The sequence below is a fragment of the Pteropus alecto genome, unplaced genomic scaffold (genome assembly GCF_000325575.1).
Source record: "Pteropus alecto unplaced genomic scaffold, ASM32557v1 scaffold145, whole genome shotgun sequence".
Taxonomy (NCBI): Eukaryota; Metazoa; Chordata; class Mammalia; order Chiroptera; family Pteropodidae; genus Pteropus; species Pteropus alecto.
In genome coordinates, this window is record NW_006436285.1 from 304118 (window position 1) to 329461 (window position 25344).

The window sequence follows — 25344 nt, forward strand, 5'->3', positions numbered from 1 at the left end:
AATGTAGAATGAACTATACGTTGAGAAAGTTTAAAGGTACTCAACCCCTGAGAAAATGAAGTTTCTGTATGCACAGAGTTCAAGCATATGGCAAAAGTTCAACTGGGTCAGAGTGAGAGTGTACCATTAAGGGGCAGGTAGCTGAGGCAACAAGGAAAGCAAGGTACCATAGAAGTAGGGGAAATGTAGAGACCTACAAGGCCTTTAGAAGACTAGAAGTAGAAGTCAGTTCTATATGAGGCTAACAACGTGTAAGTGCTCAGTTTGTAATGACAATGCAGGGTGAGGTTGGGGCTCACTGGAAATTGGGAAAAGTTTATGAAGGAAGCCTGGGGCCAATTGGAAATATTTTGAGATAGAATGGGGCTAGAAATCCTAGAAGATGGTTGAGGAGCCTATGGGGAATGTAAAAGGGGTGGACAGAACGACCCATGGGTTTAAGAAACACCAAAAATATTTTCCAATTTAATCTTCTATAAATTAGGGGCAGAATTAAAGCCCTATTGGGGCAGTCATGTGTTTGGTATAGAATAAGAGACCAGCATTCTTCCCAGCAGTATATTGAGAGAAAGGTTAGCGAGGACATGGTTTAGAGCAACCGGGTATGGGTGCAGAACCACTGTGGTAACTGGGAGGCAGAGTGTTAAACTGTGCAAGATGGATCCTCAGGAAGCCATGATGAATGGTGGAAGATCAAGAGAACACAGGCTTCAGAAACTTTAAGTGTATTATTTTTAGATGATGCTCCACATTTATGCAAATGATGCCTTAAGACAGACTGAGCTTAAAGGATATTAGGTGATAGTTTGAATTCTAAACAGACAATAATGTTTTTGACTTGTGTTCTTTATAGATGCTAGTGAGTCAAAGGTTAAAATATCTATCAAATAGTTAAAATAAAGAGTTGGATCTCAGGTAAACTCAGCATTGAAATTCAAGGATTTACAGTTGAGAGGTAAAAGATAAAATCCTGAGAGTGGTTAAGATACCAAGAAAGGAAATGTAAAGAAACAAGAGTTGAAGAAACAAAAGGTAATGAAATAGAAAAAAGAATTCAAAATAGCATAGATGATAGAGGTTTTGTTCATCTTCTTTTATATCGAAGTTGTGACAGAAACATGCAGCAAACAGCAAGCTGTCGCCTGGGGTCTAGATGAACAAGCCCTATGACTAGGGAGAGAAATAAGAAATCACCCTGCAATGGGAGGAGGTAGGACAGGGCAAGGATGCGAGGCTGCCCAGTCTCAAGCGGCTGAGTGAGACAGAGGCCATAATAGTAGAAGTCATCAGCTGCAGAAACCTCTAAAGGGGCCATGACCATGAGCAGACTTTTGCAGTGACAAACCTATTCGCTCTGAGCACCAGCGCCTGGTCAGCTGTGTGAGGGGAAACAGGGACTTCCAGGGGGAGAACAGTAATGAATAAATGTTAATCCAACTATTTCAATAATCACTTTGAACTGCAATGGTCTAAATGCACCATTAAAAGAATGAGATTGACAGAGTGCATCAAAAAAACAAGATCCAACTATACCCTGTCTGCAAGAAACCCACGTTAAATGTAAAGATACATAAATTAAAACTAAATGTATGAAAAAATATAGAGCATACTGACTAATCAAAAAAAGCCCAAGTAAAAACCAAAAATAAAAAATGGTGTAGATGATAGAGGTCCTGTTCATCCCTCTGGTGACCAAATCACAATTGTGACAGAAACAAGGAGCAGCAGCAAGGAAAAATTGCCTGGGATCTAGATGGACAAGACATACAACTAGGGAGAAATCCAAGAAATCACCTTGCGATGGGAGGAGGTAGGACAGGGCAAGGATGCGAGGCTGCCCAGTCCCCAGAGGCTAAGTGGGACAGAGGCTACGGCAGTGGCAGCTGCCAGCCACAGATGTCTCAAAAGAGGTTGTGTTCACAAGCAGACTTTTGCAGTGAGGAACTTTCTCGCTATGAGCACCAGCCCCAGGTTGGCTGAATGCGGGGCACCAGGGACTTACAGGGGGACACTAAGATGTCAGGGTGAGGGCCAGAGGTGAGGCTCTTTCTGGACAGAAGTACTGGCAGTATCCATTATTCCTCTGGTGAGCTCTCCCCACTCCCAGTGTGTGGACACAATGCTGTCATAGCTGAGACAGCATGAAACTGAATAACAGAGGTCACTCTGACCAGAGGATTCCCTGAAACTCCACCTCTCTCACCTTATGGCCCCACCCAAGCCACATCCAGTTGTGTCCTTAGCATGTCCTGTGCAACCTGTAGAGCAAGCTCCAAGATCCACATTGGTGGCAGCTGACCTCAGTTTCTGATGTTGTTTCTTGAGGCAACTATAAGCACAGCATCTGTAGACTGCTTGCTGAATCTTAACAGGTGGTCTCGAAGGGAGACAGGCTGAGGCTAAAACTGGCCTGCTGCTGAATCCCTCTCAGTACTGTGCCTCTGGACACCTACTACGCAAAGCCATGCTAATAAGACTGGGAGACTTAAGAGATTTGCTTAGTACATAGAGACATATACTGAAAGACAGCCAAAACTGGAAGACAAAGCAGCAGAATCCATGAGAGAAAAGAACGGAGATCCAGAAATAATGAAGTCAAGCAATCTAACAGATGCAGAGTTCAAAATACCGGTTATAAAGATGCTCAGTGAACTTAGGGGAAGGGTAGATGAATGCAGTGAGAACTTTAACAAAGAGATAAAAAACAAAAAATGGAAGTGGAAATTATAAAAGGGAACCAGCTGGTAATGAATAATACATTATCTGAGATGAAGAGTATATTAGAGGGGATTAACAAAATGGATGAAGAAGACGATCGAACCACAAATATAGAGGATGGGGAAGCCAAGGTCATCTAATAAGAATGGCAAGGAAAAAAAGTGAAGAATATAATAATAATTTAAGGAGTTTTGGGGATAACATTAAATGCAAAAACATCCACGTAATAGGGGTACCTGAAGGAGGAAAGGGAGAACAAGAAGTTGAAGAGCTATTTGAAGAAATAATGATGGAAAATTTCCCTAACCTGGTGAAGGAAATAGACATAGAACCCCAGGAAGCTCAGAGAGTCCCAAGAAAGAGAAACTCAAAGAGGCCCACACCAAGACACATCATAATTAAAATGCCAAAGGTAAAGACAAAGAGAGAATCTTAAAAGCAGCAAAAGAAAAGCAGTTAGTTACCTACAAGGGAGCACCCATAAGACTGGCAGTTGATTTCTCAAAAGAAACTATGCAGGACAGAAGGGCTTGGCACAAAATATCCGACGTGATGAAAACCCAGGATCTACAACCAAGAATACTTTATCCAGCAGAGCTATATTTAGAGTCAAAAAACAGATAAAGAGCTTATCAGACAAAAATAAGCTAAAGGAAATCATCAACACCAAGCCAGTATTACAGGAAATGTTGGAGGGACTTCTTTAAGAAGAAAAAACATGTATCAAAAACAGGAATAAAGAATGGTAATAACTACATTCCTATCAACGAGTAACTCAAATGGAAAAGAATTAAGTGCTTCAACCAAAAGATAGGGTGGCTGAATGGATAAGAAAACAAGACTCCTACATATGCTACCTACAAGAGACTCACCTCGGATTAAAAGACTAAAAGGAAGGGGATGGAAAAATATATTGCCTTGATGGACCTAGAGGATATTGTGCTAAATGAAGTTATATAGAGAAAGAAAAATATCATGTGATTTCACGTACATGCAGAAACTAAAGAAGAAAATAAACAACAGTAATAACAACAAAAACAAAAAAAACTAATAGAGAATTTTCTGAGGGGTACTAGAGAGGAGGGGATTGGGGGATGGTAAAAAAGGGTGAAGGGATTAAGAAATACAACTGGATAGTTACAAAATAGTCATTTGTAGTATAAGTGTAGTATAAGAAAAATAGTCAACAATATTGTAATAAATATGTAAGGGGGAAGAAGGGTACTAGATTTAGTGGGGTAATCACTTGAGCTCTAATCACTATGGTGTACAACTGAAACTAATATATTATTGTATGCCAACTATAATTGGAAAAAATCTCATTCAATTATACAATGTAAATATGAGCAACTAATTGTCTACTATATTTCAATATGGTGGGGAGACAAACAGAAAAAAAAAAAGTAATGAAATGGAAAAGTAGCCGAAGAAGTTTAAAAAATGGCAGTAACAGTTTAAAAGAAGTTGAAAATAGTTTTAAAAGTGAATGCTCACAACACGACATACAAATAATTTATTATTGAATTGTACACTTGAAACTTATATAATTTTATTAACCAATGTCACCCCAACAAATTTAATTTAAAAAAGCTAATGATCAAAGCTATCAAATGCTCTACAGAAGTCACAGAGGAGTACGACTGAAAACTGTTAACGGGGCAACTTTAACTGATAGGTGGAGGTGATACTCAGATGACAAAGGGTAAAGAAATGACAAATAAGATAGTAAAGAATACTCTGCTATAAAGGAAATGGAGGAGATTAGAGGCAGGGTTAACTCTGCAAAAATGGGACATGGGACATGTCTTTTCTGAGATTAATGTCTGAATGAAGGGAAAAACTTGAGGTAGAAAACAGTTAATCTTGTGAAAAATGGAAAGGATGACCTCAGTAATTAGGAGGCAAGGCTAACAACTGAGAAACTAGAATAGAATCCTGAGGGTACTGAAAAGGACTTAAACAGATCTTGTAGATAAAAACAAAGATGTATTTTTTTTTAAAAAGACAGGACCAAATTAAAGTTAAAGACCATCGATTCAGAGCTGATTAAATCAACCACAGTTTGGTAGTCTAGAACTGAGCATAGAGACAGATCAAAAAGGACAAGAGAGTCAAGGGTAGCAAGGTTAAACATGACTAAAGATGTAAAGGGCTATAACAGGACAAAAACAAAGAACATTCAAAACAGATGACCTGGAGGGTGAGGTTGTCTATAAAGTTGGAATGGTGCTGTTGGACTAGAAAGAGGGGTCAAAACTCTGAAAGTCATGAGTAATTAATGAGAATTCAAAAAATGAATATTGTGTATGATGAAGTAAAATGAGATAGTGGTAAGGAAAGGAGTATAACATGTCAGAGGTGGATGTGAAATGTCAGCATTAAAGAAGTCAAGGTACCATGAGGTCAGCTGATTATCGAGGGGAAAAAAATCCCTGTAAACCAAGTGCTGAAGCCATAAAAAAATGTGGGCAAATCCTTGAAAGTGGTAGCTAACTATGACCATAAAAACACATAGAGGTCTTGCTATGATTTATAAGTAAGCCACTTTTATTGTTTATACCTTATTTCTGACTAAAAATAAAACTACCTTAATTTGAATAATAAACTTAGCACATTTATATCTGAACAATTTTTTATCTATTGAAAAAAAATCCATACTGAAGGAAATGCCTACAAATAAAGTCCAAATGAAAGTAATGTGGGCTTTAAAGTCTTTTTCTAACATAAAGTATATAGTAGGTGCTCAAATAATGTAAATTGGATTAATGTATGAAAAGAAATTCCAACAGTAGCATCATGACTGGAATAGCCCTATAGCCTCTCATTTCTCATTTTATTGAATGAATGCAAAGATGAATGACTTGAAAGACATGGATGAGAGAGGTGGGAGGAGGGAAGGGAGGGAAAAAAAGGGAATGAGAGAAAGAGATGGAGTACACATATGCGTGCGCCAATAATGTAATTAGCATCTTTGACAAGTCTGGAGTCAAAGTCACTCTCAAAGTGACTGCTCATGTGGTTACATGTGTTTATTTGATAAATATGTTAAAAATATTTAACATTTTGTTTGAAAATAACCACTTTTTGAAAGACTTGGAAAAATAAATTTCCCTAATAAATTTATTCTAATTTAATTAGTCTAACGCCTTAAAATTTTTGTTCTAATAATTTCATCAGTTATTATGCTGGAAAATAGTATTGGGTAATATCCTAAAAGTTCTCTATTGCTAGATCCTTTTAGTTCCCTGAGGTGACAAACTGGTTTCTAAGAGGACAAATTTGCTTTAAAAAAGCAAACATCTTGACTGGCAGTTTTGACCAGCAGTATATATGTTTAACTCACCTCACCATATGATTTACAAAGGCTTTGTTACAGTTAGTGTTGTATTTGCAAAAATTACAGTGGATATATATTGAAAAGTGGCTTGCAAAATCTTTTATTTTGGAATGACACTCAATGCACTTATGAAGTCCTCGATGACACCTTATGGAGACAGAAAAAATGAAAAAAATATTGTAAAGCAAAAATAATAAGGCAAAACCTTACCAACATTTTATTAATTGAAACTAGGGTGGTTAACATCTTTAAATAGAGACTCATAATTTGAAAATTTGTTTTGAAACAACAAGTTAGGATAAGTGTTAAAATGCTAACACCAGTTAACCTTTCTCTAGAATAAAAAGGATAATATTAACCAATTCAATTATCACAAGATATAAACACAAAATATAAGATTAGTGTAAAAGATGACAATAATACAATAAACACAGTAATTCAAGTTCTTCTCAGCAGTTGTAAAAAGTACCTATCTGCTTGGCCTTTATGCCAGATAAGTGATTATCACATAAATGTGCGAGGGAGTTTTGTGATATGGTAAATTATATTAAAATAAACCTTTAATATTTAATATTCAATTGACATTGTAAATCAGGAATAAAAGATATTACCGTAAGTTCTTCAAAGCTATGCTGATTTTGTTCTTTCTGTTGCGTTGTTTCTTTTGCTTGTAAGAAGTTTTTGCTTTGCATTTGGATGTACCTTTACCCTGCTTACTTGCATTAGGTTTACTTGCAGTGGATGTAGTTGCATGAGCCTTATGTGTCTTAGTTTTACTTGCATTAGATTTTGTGGAACTTTTCGCAGTTGTATTTTTAGACCTAGGAGGTGAGACCTGAAGAGAAGAAGTGCTTGGAGTATTATTGGAAGATGCAGTTGATGTCTTTGAATGAAGAGGTCCAAATGAAGCTCGAATAGTAACCTATAAAAATGAAGGCAATATATATTTTTGAAAATTAATCATTACACTAATATTAAAAAGATCACTGCAAGCCATTACATTATGGTCAGTTGGTTTTTGACAAGGGTGCCAAAACAGTTCAACGGGGGAAACAACTGTTTTAACAAATGGTGCTGGGACAACTGGATATCTGCATACAAAAGAATAAGTTTGGATCCCTACCTCATACTAGATACAAAAAATGAACTCAAAATGTAGCAAAGACCAAACTGCAAGAGCTAAAACTATAAAACTCTTAGAGAAAACAGGAGTAAATCTATGGGACCTTGGGTTAGGCAATGATTTCTTAAATATGATACCAAAAGCACAAGCAACCAAAAAAAAAATAGATAAATTAGACTTCATAAAAATTTAACACTTTTATGCTTCAAAGGACACCATTAAGAAAATGAAAAGACGTAGAGATATATTTGCAAATCATATCTCTAATAAGAGATTTGTGTATAGAATATATAAAGAACTCTTTCAACTCAACATAAAGACAAATAACCTAATTTAAAAATGGGCAAATGATCTGAACAGGCATTTCTTCAAAGAAGATGTACAAAGGACCAATAAGCACATGGAAAGATGCTCAACATCTTTACTCATCAAAGAAATATAATCAAAACTTCAATAGGATGTAACTTTAGACCAACTGGAATTGCTATAATAAAAAAGGCAAATGATAACAAGTGTTGCTAAGGATGTGGAGAAATTGCAACCTTCATATATTGCTGGTGGGAAAGTACAATGGTACAGCAGCTTTGGAAAACAGTTCGGCAGTTCCTCAAAATGTTAAACAGAAGAGTTATCATATAACCCAGCAATTCCACTCCTAGGTATTCCATCCTAGTAATTCCACCCAAGAGAAATGAAAAACTACATTCACATAAATTTTCATAGGAGCATTATTCTTATAGCCTCAAATTGGAAACAACCCAAATACCCATCAATTGATGAATGGATAAATAAAATATTGTATACCCCTACAATGTAATAATATTCAGCCATAAAAAGAATGAAGTACTGATACATATAAGTACTGATACAGCCATAAAAAGGAAATACTGATATAAAATACAATATGATGAACCTGAAAAATATTATGCTAAATGAAATAAGCCAGTCATAAAAAAATCACATAATGTATGATTCCATTTATATGAAATATCTAGAACAGGAAAATCCATAGAGACAGAAAATAGATTAAAGTTTGCCTGGCCATGGTGGAAGGGAAATAGGGAGTGACTGCTAATGAGTATGAGGTTTCTTTTCGGGGTGGTGAAAACATTCTAAAATGGATTGTGTTGATGTTTGCACAACTCTGTGAATGTGTTAAATAACATCGAATTATACACTTTAAATGAGTGAATAGTGCGGTATATGAATTATATCTCAATAAAGCTGTTTCAAAAAACACTGCAATACAAAAAGTTAAACATCATTACTTTGAAAACAGCAAGTTTAAACTACAATCAGTTAAGTCTTCCATTTACTCTAAATGGTCATACCAATTAAATAAAATTTACCTCAATATTTATTAACTGTTATAATATTAGTTTTGTATCGATACTATTTATATGTTAACGCAGATATTAATCGATAATTAGAAGTTAGTGCAAATTATATGAATACCAAAAAAGCACATTCCATGGCTATTTTATGCTCTGATATAACTAAATAGCTTTCACAAATACAGAGGCCAAAATTGAAATCTCAAAGCCTGAAATAGTCACTCTCAAAAGGCTTGTATTACCCTTTGGTAACTATAAAACAGATCTCTAGTAAATGTGACCTGTGCTCCCTGGGGGCTCATTGGGCAGGATTTATGGTTCCAAAGGTTACTGTGGAGGTTACATCAATTCATCATACAGCATAGAGAGTTATAATATTCAAAATTTCCTTAAAGGGAGATAATATAAAATTTATCATTTAGTATTAGAAAAAGAAAATGTTCAATTATACCCATTGGTTAATAATGTAAAACAGTTGCCTGTTTACATTCTCTTTAATCATTTGACTATACTATCCCCACATATTTGAGGAGCAGCCAATGAGGAAGTCCTATGTAATACATGTATAATACAAAAAGAACTAAATTAGGAGTCAAAAGATCCCAGATTAAATCTCAATACTACCCCTTCCTAGCTATGTGACCTTGAGTAAGCAACTTATCCTTGCCAAGTCTCCTCATCTATAATATGAGAGTAATACCTGCTTTGTCTACCTCATTGAACTGCTACATGGATTAAATAATACAATGTATGAAAAATCACACTGAAAGCTTAATTCTAAAGTACTAGTACCAATCATGATTAATAGTATAATGATATTATAATGTAACATGCTACTTATTACTACTAATAAGGGAAGATATGAGAGAGGACTGCACTGCACTGCTTACATTAGTATTCTGCATGTCTAGTCCCAGCACAGAATGAATGGATTGCAGAGAAGGATACTGGATAGCTTTTTTTGTTCTACATCTTCAGAGCATTGCTTTACATTATTTTACTTAATTCAAATAGTAGACATACATTCAAAAGTAAGTACTCAAAGCCAAATATATGTATTTGAGAATTCCTCACTTTGGATTATGCATCTATCCACTGAGGCATAGTCAAGAGCCGACTTTCCATAAAGTTAGAGAATACAGATGCACATAAGGAAAATAGAGGAAAGGAAATTTGCAGTCAGATGTGTTGGCTCACTTAAAACAGCAATGCTATTCTGGAACAGAATTTGCTTCTCTAGGAGTAGACTCAGTAATATCAACTTCAACAAACTATGGCATTCAAGGCACTATGACTGATGCTGGAGACGCAAAGATAAATTAAACATGATTTCTGGCCTTATAGTCTAGTGACTGAAGCAGACTTACATGTTGCCAACTGGAATAGCTCAAAAACAACCTATGGAATATTGAAACGACTGGCTGACTACAGTTAATCTAGTTGTACTCACTGCACAGGAATATGTTCTAATATAACACATGTCAATCAACTCTTATCAAACATAAGAGAAAACCTAAAATTAAAATCTTAATGACAATCAACTTTTAATATTATATTCAATAGATAAAGCCAAGCAGTAGTTTATTTCTATTATCACACAAAATGTTAAAATACAACATATTTAAAACTCACTTTTGTACCAGGAGGCAATCCTTCTAGCTCTTTAGGTTTTATAAATGTCCGATGCTGGGTCTTGTGATCTAGTTTCTCCTTGCAGGTCAAAAATTGTAGTCTGCATTTTGTACAACGATGAACTCCTTTTTTCTGTTTACAAATAACATTAGAAATAGTATTAGAAATAATAATCTCTACTGCCATAAATCCTGGGACTTGAAATTGCTCTTAAATCTAATAGTTAAAAGTATTTGTTACTATATAGGCAATCAACAGGAAAATTATGTCAATTAGGATCCAATGAGACAAGTTCTATACCATTTGTAGGGTAAAAACTTTTTTTTTAATTTTTATTTTTCAATTAGAGTTGACAATTTCTAAATTTAAATTTGAAGTATAAACTATTCAAACACAAACTATGAAAATAAGCTATACTGTATTTTTATCCTTGAACATAACAAATTCTTTTTAATTATTGTTATTTCCATTTGTTCTTAAGTTGGTAAAATAAATTAAACTTTCTAAAAACAGATTTATCCAGACTCTCCCAAGAAAGTTGTTATAGAAATGGTTGTATAAAGCAGTGCTGTCCGATAGAACGTTCTACAGTGATGATAATGTTCTATAGGTGCACTGTCCAATATGGTGTCCACTAGCCACATGTAATTATTGAGCACTTGAAATGTGGCAAGTGCAACAGAGAAACTGATTTTTAAATTTTACTTATTTTTAACTAATTTACATTTAAATAGACACATGGGGCTAGTGCCTATGATAATGTACAGTATGGGTATAGAAGCATAAATCAGCATTACTGTTTGAGAACCCCTTGACTGTGTCCCTTCTCAAACCCAGTCCTATTAATATTTTATGAGTGGGAAATAGGACCCATGAGAAATCTAAGTCACTAGCTCATAGCTGGTTAGTATTCAATTATTAGTTATTATCAATTATAATCTTTATGTATATGCTCTTATTAATTAAAAATATATTTTATATTTCTATGTAAATTTAGAATGACATACAAATACAAAAGAATGATTTTTCTAAAGCTGTATCTCTACAGGCCCATCACTATTTACATTTAAAACACAAATAATCATTTAGGAATATCAAATGAGGTAACATATGAAAGTACCTAGCAGTTTCTGGTGCACGGCAGGCATTTGATAAATAAAAGCTCTTTACAAAGTTCGAAGCAATAAATAAATAAAGTGTTTATATTACTAGTTTAGTTTCACCTTAAAGCTATTTTAGAAGTATGGTGCATCGGATCTTATCATAGGTACAGGAAACGTAAACAGATTCACCTCTATGTGCTCAAGAGAGAGACATTGACAAATACAAAAATAATTAGGAAAGAGAATAAGTTAATTGTTAAAGCAGATCTCTTTCTTAAAAATAAGACAATGAACAAGATGTTTATTGATTTTCTTGTAACACAGATGCCAAAATGGCATTAAATCATGACTGCCCTCATTATCTTTACTTAGTGAAACAAGAAAACTTCCTGGAAGGAGTAGAATTCAAAGAAATTATATCTGAAAATGAAGCAAAAATCAGTATTGAGTGTCTGCTTCTTTCGAAAAAAACAAGTTGAGAAACAGATAGCAAGGTTAACAGGACAGAGAGTTCCCAAGAGTATAATTTCCCGAAATCTTTTCTCTACCTGTACCTATACCTCATCCAGTTTCATGATTTAAAATAGCATCTATCCAACTGCCTACCCAACTTCATTACTTGATATCTACTAGGCGTTTCAAATCTCCATGAACAAAATTGAACTTTAGACTTTTCCCCATCCACCTTGACCCCTCAAAAAAATCTGTTCCTTCCTCTTCCCAATATCTCAGTATATTGCAACACCATTCTTGGAGATACCCAGGACAAAAAAGTTGGTCAATCTTAACTCTTCTCTTTCTCTCACACCCCACATCAAGCCCATTAATAAAATCTATCAACTCTACCTTCAAAAATATAATCTTTCCACTTTTCATCACCTCTAACCACTGCCACCATATCAGACCAAGTCACTTACCTGGACTCTTGCAATAGCCTATGTTCTCCTTGTTTCTACTTACTTCCCAATAGTCTATTCTAATGCTAACATGCTTAAATCCTCCAATGGCTTCCCATAATACTCCAAAATCCTGACTCTGGCTTACGAAGCCCTACACCACGTGCCCTACATTCTATTGCTACAACCTCATTTCTTGCTACTCTTCCACTTGTTTACTGTGTTCCAGCAACACTAGGGTCCTTGCTGCTCCTTGAACATCTAGATGTATGCTTATCTCACTGCCTACTTACTGTTCCCTCTCCCTGGAGCATTCTCTTCCAGATATCCATATGGCTTACTTCCTTATTTCTTTTGGAAAGGCCCTCCTTGATATCCCCATATAAAAATACAGAAACTATTCCTTCCCCTTCTAAGTGCTGACACTCTATATCCTATATTTTCTTCCCATGGTACTTATCACCAGCTGGCACATATACACATTCAGACGTCTCTCTCTCTCACCCCATCATAATGCAAATTCCAGAGGGAACAAACCTTGTTTTGTTCACTTCTATAAAACAGTCCTTGGCATATATTAGGCACTCGATAAATATTTGTTAAATAAATAATGAAGTAGACAGCAAGAGACTGACAAGAGTGCACATGAGAAGGCACAATTGAATTACTTCAAAATGTCTGCCATTCCATTCAGTAAGCATTTGCCCAGAGCTGAGATGTGAAACATTTATCCACTCTTCTTTTAGTTGGAGTCAAGTCTTACACATCCCTCTTACGCATGCATGTTTGTGATGTGCTAAGGATGACGATAATAAAGTACATTTTTAAAATAACATGATGTTCAATCAAAAACAATAGTGATCTTTCCAAGGATAAAGAAAAATTGTGTTAAACTATTTGACAAGCATACTATACTGTTTGGGTGATCTGAGAGGATTTTCAAGGCTAATTCCAACTATCTGTAAATCTGCCTTTAGACCTAATGTCAGTGAAGAATATGACTCTGTGGTAAAAGCTGGGTGCTAAGTGAATTTTTGGCTCTGCCATTTATTAGAGAATGTGACATTGGGCAAGTTATTCTCTATTAAGCTTTGTTTCCTCATCTATGAAACGAAAAACGTTCACATAGTTGTGAGAATTAAATAAGATAATACAAGTAAAAGAACTAGTAATTGCAATACAGCAAGTGATTAATATGTTAACTGCTTGTTATCATTATAAAGATATAACGAGGCTATTTAAAACATCTGAAATCCTTCATCCTTTTAAAAGTTGTACAAACTGTATTGTTAACTCTAAAATCACTCAAGACTATTCTTTTTAGGAAAAGGTTACAACCAAAATCTTCAAAAAGAATAAAATTGGCCATAGATTCAATAATTCCTATGGCCTAAAATCGCACTAATATCATCTGTTACAAGCTTATAATCTTGCTATAGTTTTCAAGTCTTTTGTGAACAATTATATAAATTGCAAATACTTTGAAGGATGCCTGATGATCTTTCTTATTAATAGTCTTTCCTCTATTGACTGCCGATTACCTACCTCTTATGTACTCTAAACTTACATAAGACGTGGGCACCAAGGTGTGTCAGTAGTCTCCAAGACTACTCCCAGGTTTGAAGCTTCAGTAAGAGGACTTATAAGACTTAGAAGTCGTTATACTCACAGCTCTGATTTATCACAGTGAAAGGATACAGAATAGGATTAACAAAGGAAAAAAGTGTATTGGGTAGAGTCTGGAGGATACTGGCACCAGTTTCCAAGTGCCTTTTCCCAATGGAGTTGCACAGGACACTTTTAATAACCCTCTCCCAGCAACATGTATAAAGTGTTTTATTAGCCAGGGAAGCTTTCTTGGGTCTAAGAGCCCAGAGTTTTTTTTTTTAAATGGGGTTCAGTCACCAAATCTTCAGACTCCCAGAAGAAAAGCATGTGTTCATCATAATCAGGAGTTAACCAAGAGCCAGTTATTCAAGTAGACCCTTCTGAAAATGTGCATGATGTGAGCAATTCAGATCTGCTGGGTTGACTCTTTCCTATACACATGGCATGTTAAAAAATATAACTCAGGGTATAAACAGTGACTATGGGACAGCAAGGTAAATTTCTTAAGAGACACAGTCCACGTAGCAGACCCAACCATCTTTCTTATCTTTCTAAGTATATATTACACCCTCCGCACTTGGGGCTTAGTAAAGCATGGGAGAAAGAACTGTGTTAAAAGCTTCATAATGAAATAGTCAGAGCTACAGCTTTATATCTCATACTTCTTTCCAAATCAAAAGTCAAAGATGAAATATACAGCATTAAGACCAGTGTTTCCCAAACTCTATTCCTCAAAAAATGATTATAGGCATTGAGCAAATAAAGGGTTCAATGGTCAAATAAGCAATATCCCTTGCTTAGAGATTTATGTTTTCTTAGTATATTAAAGCTCTGAAAAGTCTTATTTAAAAAATAAACAAAAACTATTAATTTTGTAAATAGAAATTTACTGAATTTCTTTTTCCAGAAACAATTTTACAGCAGAACATTTATTAACATCTAATGGAACACTGGTGGGGAAACCCTAGAATGGAAAGATTTCACCTGAGGTTCTTAGGGTGAGATAGCATACCAGGATAAAAAAATAAGCATGTTGGTATCATCCCAGTCATAACATAGGTGATCCTGAATGTATTTGGATATTCTACTTTTATGATTTTCCACAATTAACAACTATAAGTTAATTTCATGATTATCTAATGACTAGAAATGAAAGTAATGTTAGCAACAGTGCTGAATAAATTGGTCATGACAATACAATCAATAATGAGAAAAGGTAATGAGCTGATCAGTGAGGAGACAAAACTTGATTATATAATCAGATTCGGTGAATTCACTGACTGATGATTTTGGCAAAGATACCACTGCTTTTGGCTTACGATTTCATCAAAGTTTTCAGCCCAAATAAAAGATAGTCTAATTGTGTCAGGAAAAGAACAAGCAAGCATGAAATGAGAATTTAAGGGAAAGGTACAAGCACTAATACTGGTATCTCAGAAATACATAGCAGAACTGGCTAATGTCATCTAGAAACAAGTTAAAAAAAACGAAATTTAATTCCCTGGCATGGTTCATATATCTAGAAATAAGTGTTGTTACTGTTTCCTTTGTCACTGGCTGCTACAAAAAACTTATAAGAACCACATGTCTTCTCATAATAAAAAGTGGGTCAGAAATTAGAAATAAAGTTTAAAGAGAAAAAGGAAAACAGAAAGAGTCCTCAATCTTACCTTCTTCATTTCAAACTAAACCTTTTCCTTGCTCCTGATTAACTACCTCCAAAATCCTTCCCATTCTCATCACTTATAGACCCCTGAAATATCCAACTTAAATATTTCATTCATATTTCCTCTTCCTTTCCCCTCTAGGGTTCCTATTTCTACCTATCTTTCAAAATTTCCACTATTTACGAGCCTCATCATCACCAGGAAACAGACAGGGAAAAGAAGTGGAAGTTTCACAAGCAATTCAGCATAAACTATAAATTAATTGTGTCATTTGGAACAACTTTACTTTCCTTCTCGAACAAGTCTAACCAATGTTCTAAGTTTTATATATATACCTTTTCACTAATACAAAATGAACAAACAAGAACTGCTAAATCTCACCTGATGTTTCATGTAATGATTCATGTAGGGGGTTGCCATTCTACTAACTTTGAGGCAAAATGGACATAGCAAGTTCTTAGTGTTTTCATGGGATGCTCTAAAATGTGTTTCTACATCAGAAAATGTTGATGATCTAAACTGGCAAACCTAGAAATATAAAGAAGGTTTAGTTTAACTTGAAAATTTATAACTGATATGCAATTACATCACAGTAGCAATGATGAGTCATTTGTTTAGAGGAACATTACATACTACTAATTCAGCTCTGCTGCCTATACAATCAAGAATCCTATTACTGCAAGTAATAACAATAATCTTTGAAACAGAAAAGTTATCGTTCAAAGTTTAGGGATATATTCCTAAACATAACTAGAATCCCTTCTTTTCAGATTTACTACTCCCTATCTTGACTTGAATTTTCAAACTCTGACACCTCTTGTCCTATAAAGATTTTTCTTGCTATATAAAATGGAGTATTCTCTTCTTTGGAATACTATTTTAAATAGCATCCAGGAGATGACAGAGGCAATTTATCTTTATCTTGCTATCTTATTGGGAACCACTTCAAATTCTGGAAAAATACCAGCCCCAAAGCATTTAGTTGAACTTCTCATAACTAAGAGCATTTCCTATTTCTCTGACATGTCTTATTCTTCCCTATTTGGTAAGAAAGTCCATATGTTTGTCTTTCTCCAGCAGCGTATTTTGTTTGTCTAGTACAGGGGTCAGTAAACTATTAGATGCTGGCCAAATCTAACCCACCACCCCCCATATAAATGAGTTAAACCAAGGGAGTTTCAATTATTAAAGAGAGTCTTCACTTTTAGTAACATGTTTTATTTAGATGGTTAAAAAAATCAAAAGGACTATTTCGTGGCACAGGAAATTTAAACGAACATGTAAGTATATGATAAAATGTGTGTGTACCTGACAAATATACGGCATTTCACCAGGTTTATGAGTGTCCTTCATATGTTGTAAAAGAGTATGTTCTGTTTCAAATGATAATTCACAGATTTTACAAATAGCTGAAAGTGGAAAAAAACCATGTTACACCATTTTAAAGATGTATATAAATAAAAAATTCATTTTGTACATCCGTAACAACAGCAATGAGAAATAATAGTAATAGTGATGGTGGTTACAACAATTCTATAGATGTTAACTTTGTTACACTATTCTAAGGGCTATACTTATATTAGTTTACTTAAAAATTCTCATCCCATCATTGAGAGACATACTGCTATTTTTATCCCCATTTTTCAGATGAAGAACCTGAGGCACAGAAAGATTAAGCATCTTGCCCGGGATCTTGTAGCTGAATTAAGAAGCAGAGATACAATCTGAATCCAAGCTGTCTAACTTCACCTTTATCATTAGAGTTGTAAGTCAAAATCATAGATTTTATATTTGCAAACCAGGGAATCTGAGTTTTCTAATTTAGTTTCCTACATAAAATGCATTAGTAATGCCAAGGAAGTTTCTACTTACAAGAGAGACTTCAATTTTAGTAAGTTATTTTTATTAAAAAGTTTCTGCAAGTTAAAATTTGTCAACTTTGCCTTCAATTACAAACTCTATTTCTTAGTCCTATTTTTCCATCAGAGTGCTTAAGTATTCCTCATAGTTTAGATGATCAAAATTATTAATGTTCAGGACTTCAATGAAATTGTGACTTACTAGAAAACTCATGGGGTGTGTGTGTGCTCTCAATGTGACACTGCAGCTGGAATGGTGTGGGATACTGTCGGTAACAGTGCTGGCAGGTGGTGTGGCTTTCCCAGCTCTCACTGTTCTGCTTCTCAAGTTCCAAATGGTGTTTCATGTGGTTCATAAACCTATAAATAATTGTCAGCAGGTACAAGTATTCAGATTTATAACCAAAGAAAAATCTCACAAATAAGTATCTAAATCTAAAGGTTAAACATGCAGTTGTATTACTCAAAATAATGTCTCTAAGCCTTAAAGTCTTCTAGAAAAATGTGTACTTTAAATAATCACTTTCATTAAATGGCTCAGTAAATTTTTCCCTTGCATCTTTGTTTTAAAATAATCCATTCTTATAGTTAATATGAAATACCATTAATTTGCTATAACTCTTCACTATTTCAGATGAAAAAAAAATTTTTGTAAAGAAAAATGGCAGGCTTCTTTTCCATACATGAAATACCATTTACATTTTAAAATAAAATACTTAAAGCAAGGAAACCCTACCATCAAAAGCAGCTAGAGTTATGAAAGAAATATTTGGAAGGCCTTAAAGATAAGCAATAGTTTTCAGCTGCTTGAAATACAAATTATTAGTTTTTTCTGATTTGTGTCTTGGTTTCTAAATGCATGTAGTAGCATTTTAATACTAATAATTATGAGAACCTTTTGTTTTACTTAACGGCACTGGTTTACTGTTAGCACAAATGGTTCGTTTTAACTTGCAGACTATGACCATTTTAGCACCATTCATTTAATTCTACATTCTACTATGTCAGATTCCCAAAAAGGCTTCTTAGAAGAAGGAACTCTGATTTTCAAAGGCAGAGATTAAAATATAAACAGGCATATCTATTTCAGAGTTAACTGAAACTCTTTACTGAATTTCAAAGTCAAGTCATTCAATCAAAATAACAATTTAAGACTGGGCCAAATATTGTTATTCGCTATGAGTCCTTAAAGGAAATAATCTTGAAATAAAGTGATAATGTCATCAACCTAGACAGCAATCATCATGGAGGTTTTAAGATTTATCTTTTTACACTTCCAACACACTATTTCTATTTAGAGCTCCTTATGGTATACTGTGAAATGTCTTTTTTTCTTCCTTTCATTTTAACATTATTTCTATTATAATCTATTTTAAAAATCCTAGTCTTGCCTAAGTTTACTTATAAAGGTCATGAGCCATTAAACTTTCAGCTCATAACTTTAATAAAATTTATTTGTATAAAATAATCTCTTTATCAATTACTGTCTATTTGATGGAGATGTGGAAAAAAGCAAATCCCTTACAAGGCTATTCTCAGAATAAAATAGCCCTACCTGGTTTTGGTGACACTCAATGTAGGAAAAAGAAATATTCTACATGTTGACAGAGCAGAGAGTAGAAATCTTGAACTATTAGCTTCTATTATTCTCTAAAACTGTTAATTTGCCACCCTAGTTTTTACCACTAAGGTAAAATGTTATTTAACATATATAACAGTGTTTACTGTTTAGGTTTCATTTACCGAATAATATGTTAAAAATGCTATAAAATTCCTAGATATTATAAAATATGGTTAGCTTAAAATTTCTAGATATTCTGATAAACTAGAACTCTATAACCAGTCTTGACAGGAAAACAAAAAAAGAAAACTTCATGTTTAATATTCAATGGCTAATCCTAAAGGAAAATCCAAAAAGCTATTGCTAAAGTAACATCAAATCTTATATGAATAATATTTAAATATAATAAGGAACATAAACCAGTGAACCACTTTTCTATGCATTCTACAACATTTTCTAACATTTTCTGATGTATTTTACTGTAAAAATGGTAAAAATATGGATAATGGTCACGGAATTCTATTATTGTTACATCTCAAAGCATAATTTCTCTTCTGTTAAACTACTGGGACAGTTAGCAATTGATGGCTGTTAGAGATTGATAAAAAGGAGGTAAAGAAGTATGAAAACTCATATGACTAATATTTGAAAAATCTTGGAAAACTATAAAGCACTACTCTAAACATAACATTCATAATTTAGTTTTAGGCTTATATTACAGTATATTTCAGGGTTTTTATATGTATTTCATTCTGGACCCAAGAATTTATCATAAAATAAAATAAATGCTAGGCTTAGAAATGACCTATATGATGCTTATGAATATTAGTTACAAACAATGTTTATCAAAGATAAGTATATTTTTAAAGTTTATGTGTATGCGTGTCACAATATGTACATATATGCATATACATATGTGTATCTCACCTAAGAAAAGTGCACTGATGTCTGGAATTTACTCTGAAAAGTATATAAAAAAAATCAGGTGGGTCTATGGACGAATAAATACACAAGTATAATAAAATGCTAATGGTAAAATTGAGGTGGTAAATATATAGATGTTCACTGTAAAATTGTTCAACTTAGATGAATATTTAATATTTTTTATAATATAGTGTTGGAAAAAGTGTCAGACTGTATAGTATAACCAATAAAAAATACCAATCAATATGTCTTGTTACTTTGCTCTCATTACTCTCTCACTTAAGATGATAGATATGTAATATGCCATACAACTCAGACTGCAAAGTACAAGTTTTTAAAATTTAAAGCATAACATGTATGAACTTTCAAAATTCCACTGAGAATTAAATCTTTACTTTTAAAATGTACTAAATTATAAAATTAAAGTAGACATGTTTCATAGAACTGGTACTCCTCTAAAGAGCACCAAAGAAGATAATTTTCTCTGCAAGGTAAGTGTACTAAAAATTGTGAATACGAAATGAAAAATTAGAGCATTAAATAAGACTAGCATAGAGGAGGTCAAACTGGATAAAGAGGTTCTTCACATGATAGGAAAAGTAAAATTCAAAAGCTGTTAAAAAATACAAATGTCTCATGAAGGCTTCTAGTTCAATGATAAATATAGAAAAAAGAAATGATTTTCTCTTAGGTAAAAATAAATCTCGTCTTTAAGTTATTTCAAAGAAATGCAACTAAGTAGATCCAACTGTCAAACTCCTAAAATACAAGAAAGGACAAAAGCTTTTCAACATGATAATCTGCCTTTGTTCTTTGTACAAAGTATTATCGCTTATGTAGGATGACATAGAAAAATAACGATACAATATTTGCATCTGTAGCATCCTAATTTCAAACATAAATAGAAATAAATATTTACATACCTAATATTATTTTTAAGAACTTTCAAGCAACTGAAGCATTTAAAGGTCGTGTAAGTCTTCTGTTCATCGTCAACAGCTCCTTCATGTCTTCCATAGTAAAAGTCACTAACTAACATGATCAATTTTCCTTTCTCTGCACCAGCTTTATCTTTATTTTCAGTACTTGAAATTTCTACTTTAACCATTTCCAAAAACTGATTTAGCATGTCTGGACAACAACACTAGAAGAGGAAGAAAAAATATGAGCCTTATTTATATCTCTTTTAAAAATTAGATGCTAAAAATGACTCTGTGTTTATAATTAGGGCCAGCTCATGTAAAACTATGCTTCAAATATATTTGGAAAGATATTCACCAAAATGTTGGCTTCATTCTTTATGTAGTCTAAAAAATTCAAACAATACACACCTATTATTTTAATAGAGAAATAACTTCAAAAACAAATCAAAAACCTTAAGATCAAGGATGGTTATATAACATTTTCCCTTGCAATTAAACTTTTCAGATGTAAATATTTAATCATAATTTGTCCCTTGGCTAACAACATACATTTCATGTGTCAAGATATACCTTAAATGGAATGGTAGTTTTATACACCATTATTATGGTTAATTATAAAATAACATAATAGTTCAGTAAAGCCTGGTTGGAACTGGACTTTAAGCACAGATAACCAGCCACAAGGTGCTAGGAAATGTATGGGACACAAAGAAAGAATCATCACTTACATCTTGAAAACCTCAGCACAATCTATCTAGAATGCTGAAATACCAGAAGGGTAAATCTATCTCATGAATAAAATCACGACCACATGTAAACTGACTTTAATGGAGAATATTTTCATACATGAGTTTTTTTTATTTCCAATGAGATAAAATGAATTCACTTATTATAAACAATTTTCAGTTGTAGAATTTCTCTAGAAGAATTCTTTAAGAATAACTAGAGAGCAAAAAAACAAACTTTCCTAAAAATACCAATTATGTACACACAAAGCAACCACAAAGTGAAAGCCTTTAAAAAAATAAAGCACAACAAAAATTATAACAGAATCAAGTCCAATTAAACCTATCAGACCAATTAAATTTATCTTGTCAATGAATACATATGTTTAACTCAACCACCGGAAAAAAAAAAAAAAGAAATTTCGTGTAGGAAGACAAAAGGAAAAACAACTCTGGTAAAAGCAAGAAACTACCAAAAACAAAATGATTTGGAAGTCAAAAATAAAAAGGTAAACAAAGAATATAACAGGAAAATGAACATAAGAAAGAAAGGGTTGTGAGCCTGATATCAAACAAAATAGAATCCAGGCCAAAAAAAAAGGAACACTTTATAAAAATCCTAAAGGGTACATTCACAATGAAGTTAAAAAATAGATCTGAGAGGAAGAAAAAATGGTATAGATGATAGAGGCTCTGTTCATCCCTCTGGCGACCAAATCAAAGTTGTGACAGAAACAAGGAGCAAATAGCAAGGAAAATCGCCTGAGATCTCGATGAATAAGCCATACGACTAGGGAGAAATCGAAGAAATCACTCTGCAACAGGAGAAGGTAGTACGGGGTGAGGACACGAGGCTGCCCGGTTCCCAGCAGCTGACTGGGATGGATGCAGCGGCAGCTGCAGACTCCTCTTAAAGGGGCCGTGTCCGCAAGTGGACTTTTGCGGTGATGGACCTGCTCACTCTGAGCACCAGGGCAAGTTCAGCTGCGCAGGGGACACCAGGGACTTACAGGAGGACATTGACTTGTTGGAGCGAGGGCCGGAGGCAAGGCTCTCTCCCAGGCAAAAGTGCTGGTGGTATCAATTGTTCCTCTGTTGAGCCTTCCCCACTCTCAGTGTGCAGACACAGTGCCATAGCAGAGAAGTCATCAAACTGGATAACAGAGGTCACTCCATCCAGAGGATTCTCTGAAACTCTGTCTCCCCCAACTTGCGGCCCTACCCAAGCCACATCCAGGTGCATCCTCCCTTAGCCAGGTGCCCCTTGCTGAGCAGCGCCTAGACTCACACTGGTGGCAGCTGGCCTCGGTTTCTGGTGTGCTCTTTTGAGGCAACTATAAGCACAGCATCTGTGGATTGCTTGCTGAATCTAACAGGTAGACCCGGAGGGGCACAGGGTGGGGCTAAATTTGGCTTGCAGCTGAACTCCTCTCAGGACTGTGCCACTGGACTCCTACCACACAAAGCCACACTAATAAGACCGGGAGGCAAGAGTTTTTCTTAGTACATAGAAATGAACACAGAAAGGCAGCCAAAATGGAAAGACAAAGAAGCAGAAACCATATGAGAGAAGAGAACAGAGATCCAGGAATAATTGAGTCAAGTAATCTAACAGATGCAGAATTCAAAACACTGGTTATAAAGATGCTCAATGAACTTATGGGAAATGTAGATGAATTCAGTGAGAAGTTTAACAAAGAGAGAAAAAACATAAAAATTGGAATGGAAATTATAAAAGGGAACCAGTCAGAAATGAAGAACATATTAGCTGAGATGAGAAGTATATTAAATGGAATGAACACAGTGAATAAAGAAGAGGATCAAATGACTTATAAAGAGGATGAGAAAGCCAAGGACACTCAATCAGAATGGCAAGAAAAAAGAAGCCAAGATTATGATAATTTAAGGAGCCAATGGGATGCCATTAAAGGTAAAAATATCTACATCATAGGGGTACCTGAAGGAAAACAAGACATTGAGGAACTATTTGAAGAAATAATGATGGAAAACTTCCCTAACCTGGTGAAAGAAATAGACATAAAATCCCAGGAAGCACAGAGTCCCTAAAACCAGGAACCCAAAGAAGCCCACACCAAGACACATCATAATTAAAATGCCAAAGGTTAAATACAAGGAGAGAATCTTAAAAGCAGCAAAAGAAAAGCAGTTAGTTACCTACAAGGGAGCATCCATAGGACTGGCAGTTGATTTTTCAAAAGAAACTATGCAGGACAGAAGAGCTTGGCACAAAATAGTCGACGTGATGAAAACCCAGGATTTACAACCAAGAATACTTTATCCAGAAGAGCTACCATTTAGAGTTAAAGGACAGATCGAGAGCTTCCCAGACAAAAATAAGCTAAAGATATTTATCATTACGAAGCCAGTATTACAGGAAATGGTGGAGGGACTTAAGAAGAAAAAACATGTATGAGAAGCAGGAATAAAGAATGGTAATAACTACATTCCTATCAACAAGTACATCAAATGGAAAAGAATTAAGCGCTCCAACCACAGAGTGGCTGAATGGATAATAAAACAAGACCCCTACATATGCTGCCTATAAGAGACTCACTTCAGGTTAAAAGACACACACTAAAAAGAAGGGAATGGAAAAAGATACTGCCTTGATGGACCTAGAGAGTATTGCGCTGAATGAAATGAATGGGATAGAGAAAGACAAATATTGCATAATTTTACATATATGTGGAATCTAAAGAACAAAATAAACAACAACAACAATAAAAGTGGAAATAAATTCAGAGATACAAAGAATATTTAGAGGGATACTAGATGGGGGGGTTGGGGAGACAAAAAAAAAGGCAAAGGGATTAAGAGGTACAAATGGATAGTTGCAGAATAGATATGGAAATGTAGAGTGCAGCATGGGGGAAGATGGTTAATAGTGTTGTAATAAATATGTAAGGGGGAACAGGGGTACTAGATTTAATGGGGTGACTACTTTGTGAATTATGTGGATCTCTGATATCTATGTTGTAAAACTGAAACTGGCATATTATTGCATGGCAACTATAATTGAAAAAAAAACCTCATCGAATTGTACAATATAAATAAAAGCAACTAATTGCCTATTGTATTTCATTAAAAATTAAAATATGCATATACTGTAGTGTATATATACACATAATTTTCAAAATTTGATGCTTGAGAAGGATTTTTAAATCTTGTATGAAGGTAATCATTATGAATATCAAATTTTACTTAAGCTATATGAAAATACCAATACGATTTCTTATCTAAATATCTGGATCAACTAGCATTTACTATATATCAATCCTTAATATTTTCAGAAATTTGAATATTTTTAAAAATTACATTTTGAAAATTTTACCTTCATGTGATATTTCAAAGCATCCAAAAGATTAAACTGAACATTGCACTTTGGACAAGATCTTTGAAAAGGCATTCCAGTTTTATGTTCAATTGATGAGGTATCTGTACCTAAAATAAATTAAGGATTTTTATGATTTAAACTTTTCTTTTTTAAACCTTAAACAACCAGTAATAATAGTTTTAAAGTTCATTGCAATTTCTAAAACTTATGCATAAATATTTTCTCTTTTATATAACAGATTCATATTTACCTTTTGATATCATAACAGGGGAGGATGTCACCAAAGGAGAGTTGACTAAAGACAACGAAGCACAAGAATTTATTTCAGAAACATCTTCACTGGTCTTTGGCTTTTTTGAATTGATTTTGTTTACTTTAGAAGCTGAAGGACGTTTTATTATAGGCAGAGTTTCATCCAGAGCTACAATAATTTAAATAGTGAAAAAGATATTTTAAATGCTTTAGTATAGAACATTGCTTACAAATGCTGCTAAAAGAGCCTTACCTTTAAAATTAAGTAAAAATGCTTTGGAGCTAAATTAAAGGTAATATAATTAAATCATCACATCATACAAATGA

General features: G+C 34.1%; 1 protein-coding gene across 5 annotated transcripts in view; it reads right to left on the minus strand.

The window, feature by feature from the left end:
• ZNF280C (zinc finger protein 280C) overlaps positions 1-25344 on the minus strand; it is a 52828-nt gene that overhangs the window by 5750 nt on the left and 21734 nt on the right. For 4 of the 5 annotated variants that reach the window (XM_015589871.2, XM_015589872.2, XM_015589873.2 and 1 more), the window contains 9 exons: positions 25016-25186; positions 24763-24872; positions 20686-20906; positions 17480-17637; positions 16727-16827; positions 15800-15946; positions 10145-10276; positions 6667-6977; positions 6062-6202 (listed from right to left, as the gene is read on the minus strand). In XM_015589871.2, coding sequence (XP_015445357.1) covers positions 6062-6202; positions 6667-6977; positions 10145-10276; positions 15800-15946; positions 16727-16827; positions 17480-17637; positions 20686-20906; positions 24763-24872; positions 25016-25186 — 1492 coding nt within the window. The remainder of the gene's footprint in view (positions 1-6061; positions 6203-6666; positions 6978-10144; positions 10277-15799; positions 15947-16726; positions 16828-17479; positions 17638-20685; positions 20907-24762; positions 24873-25015; positions 25187-25344) is intronic. The other variant, XM_015589874.2, reaches the window with a different exon arrangement.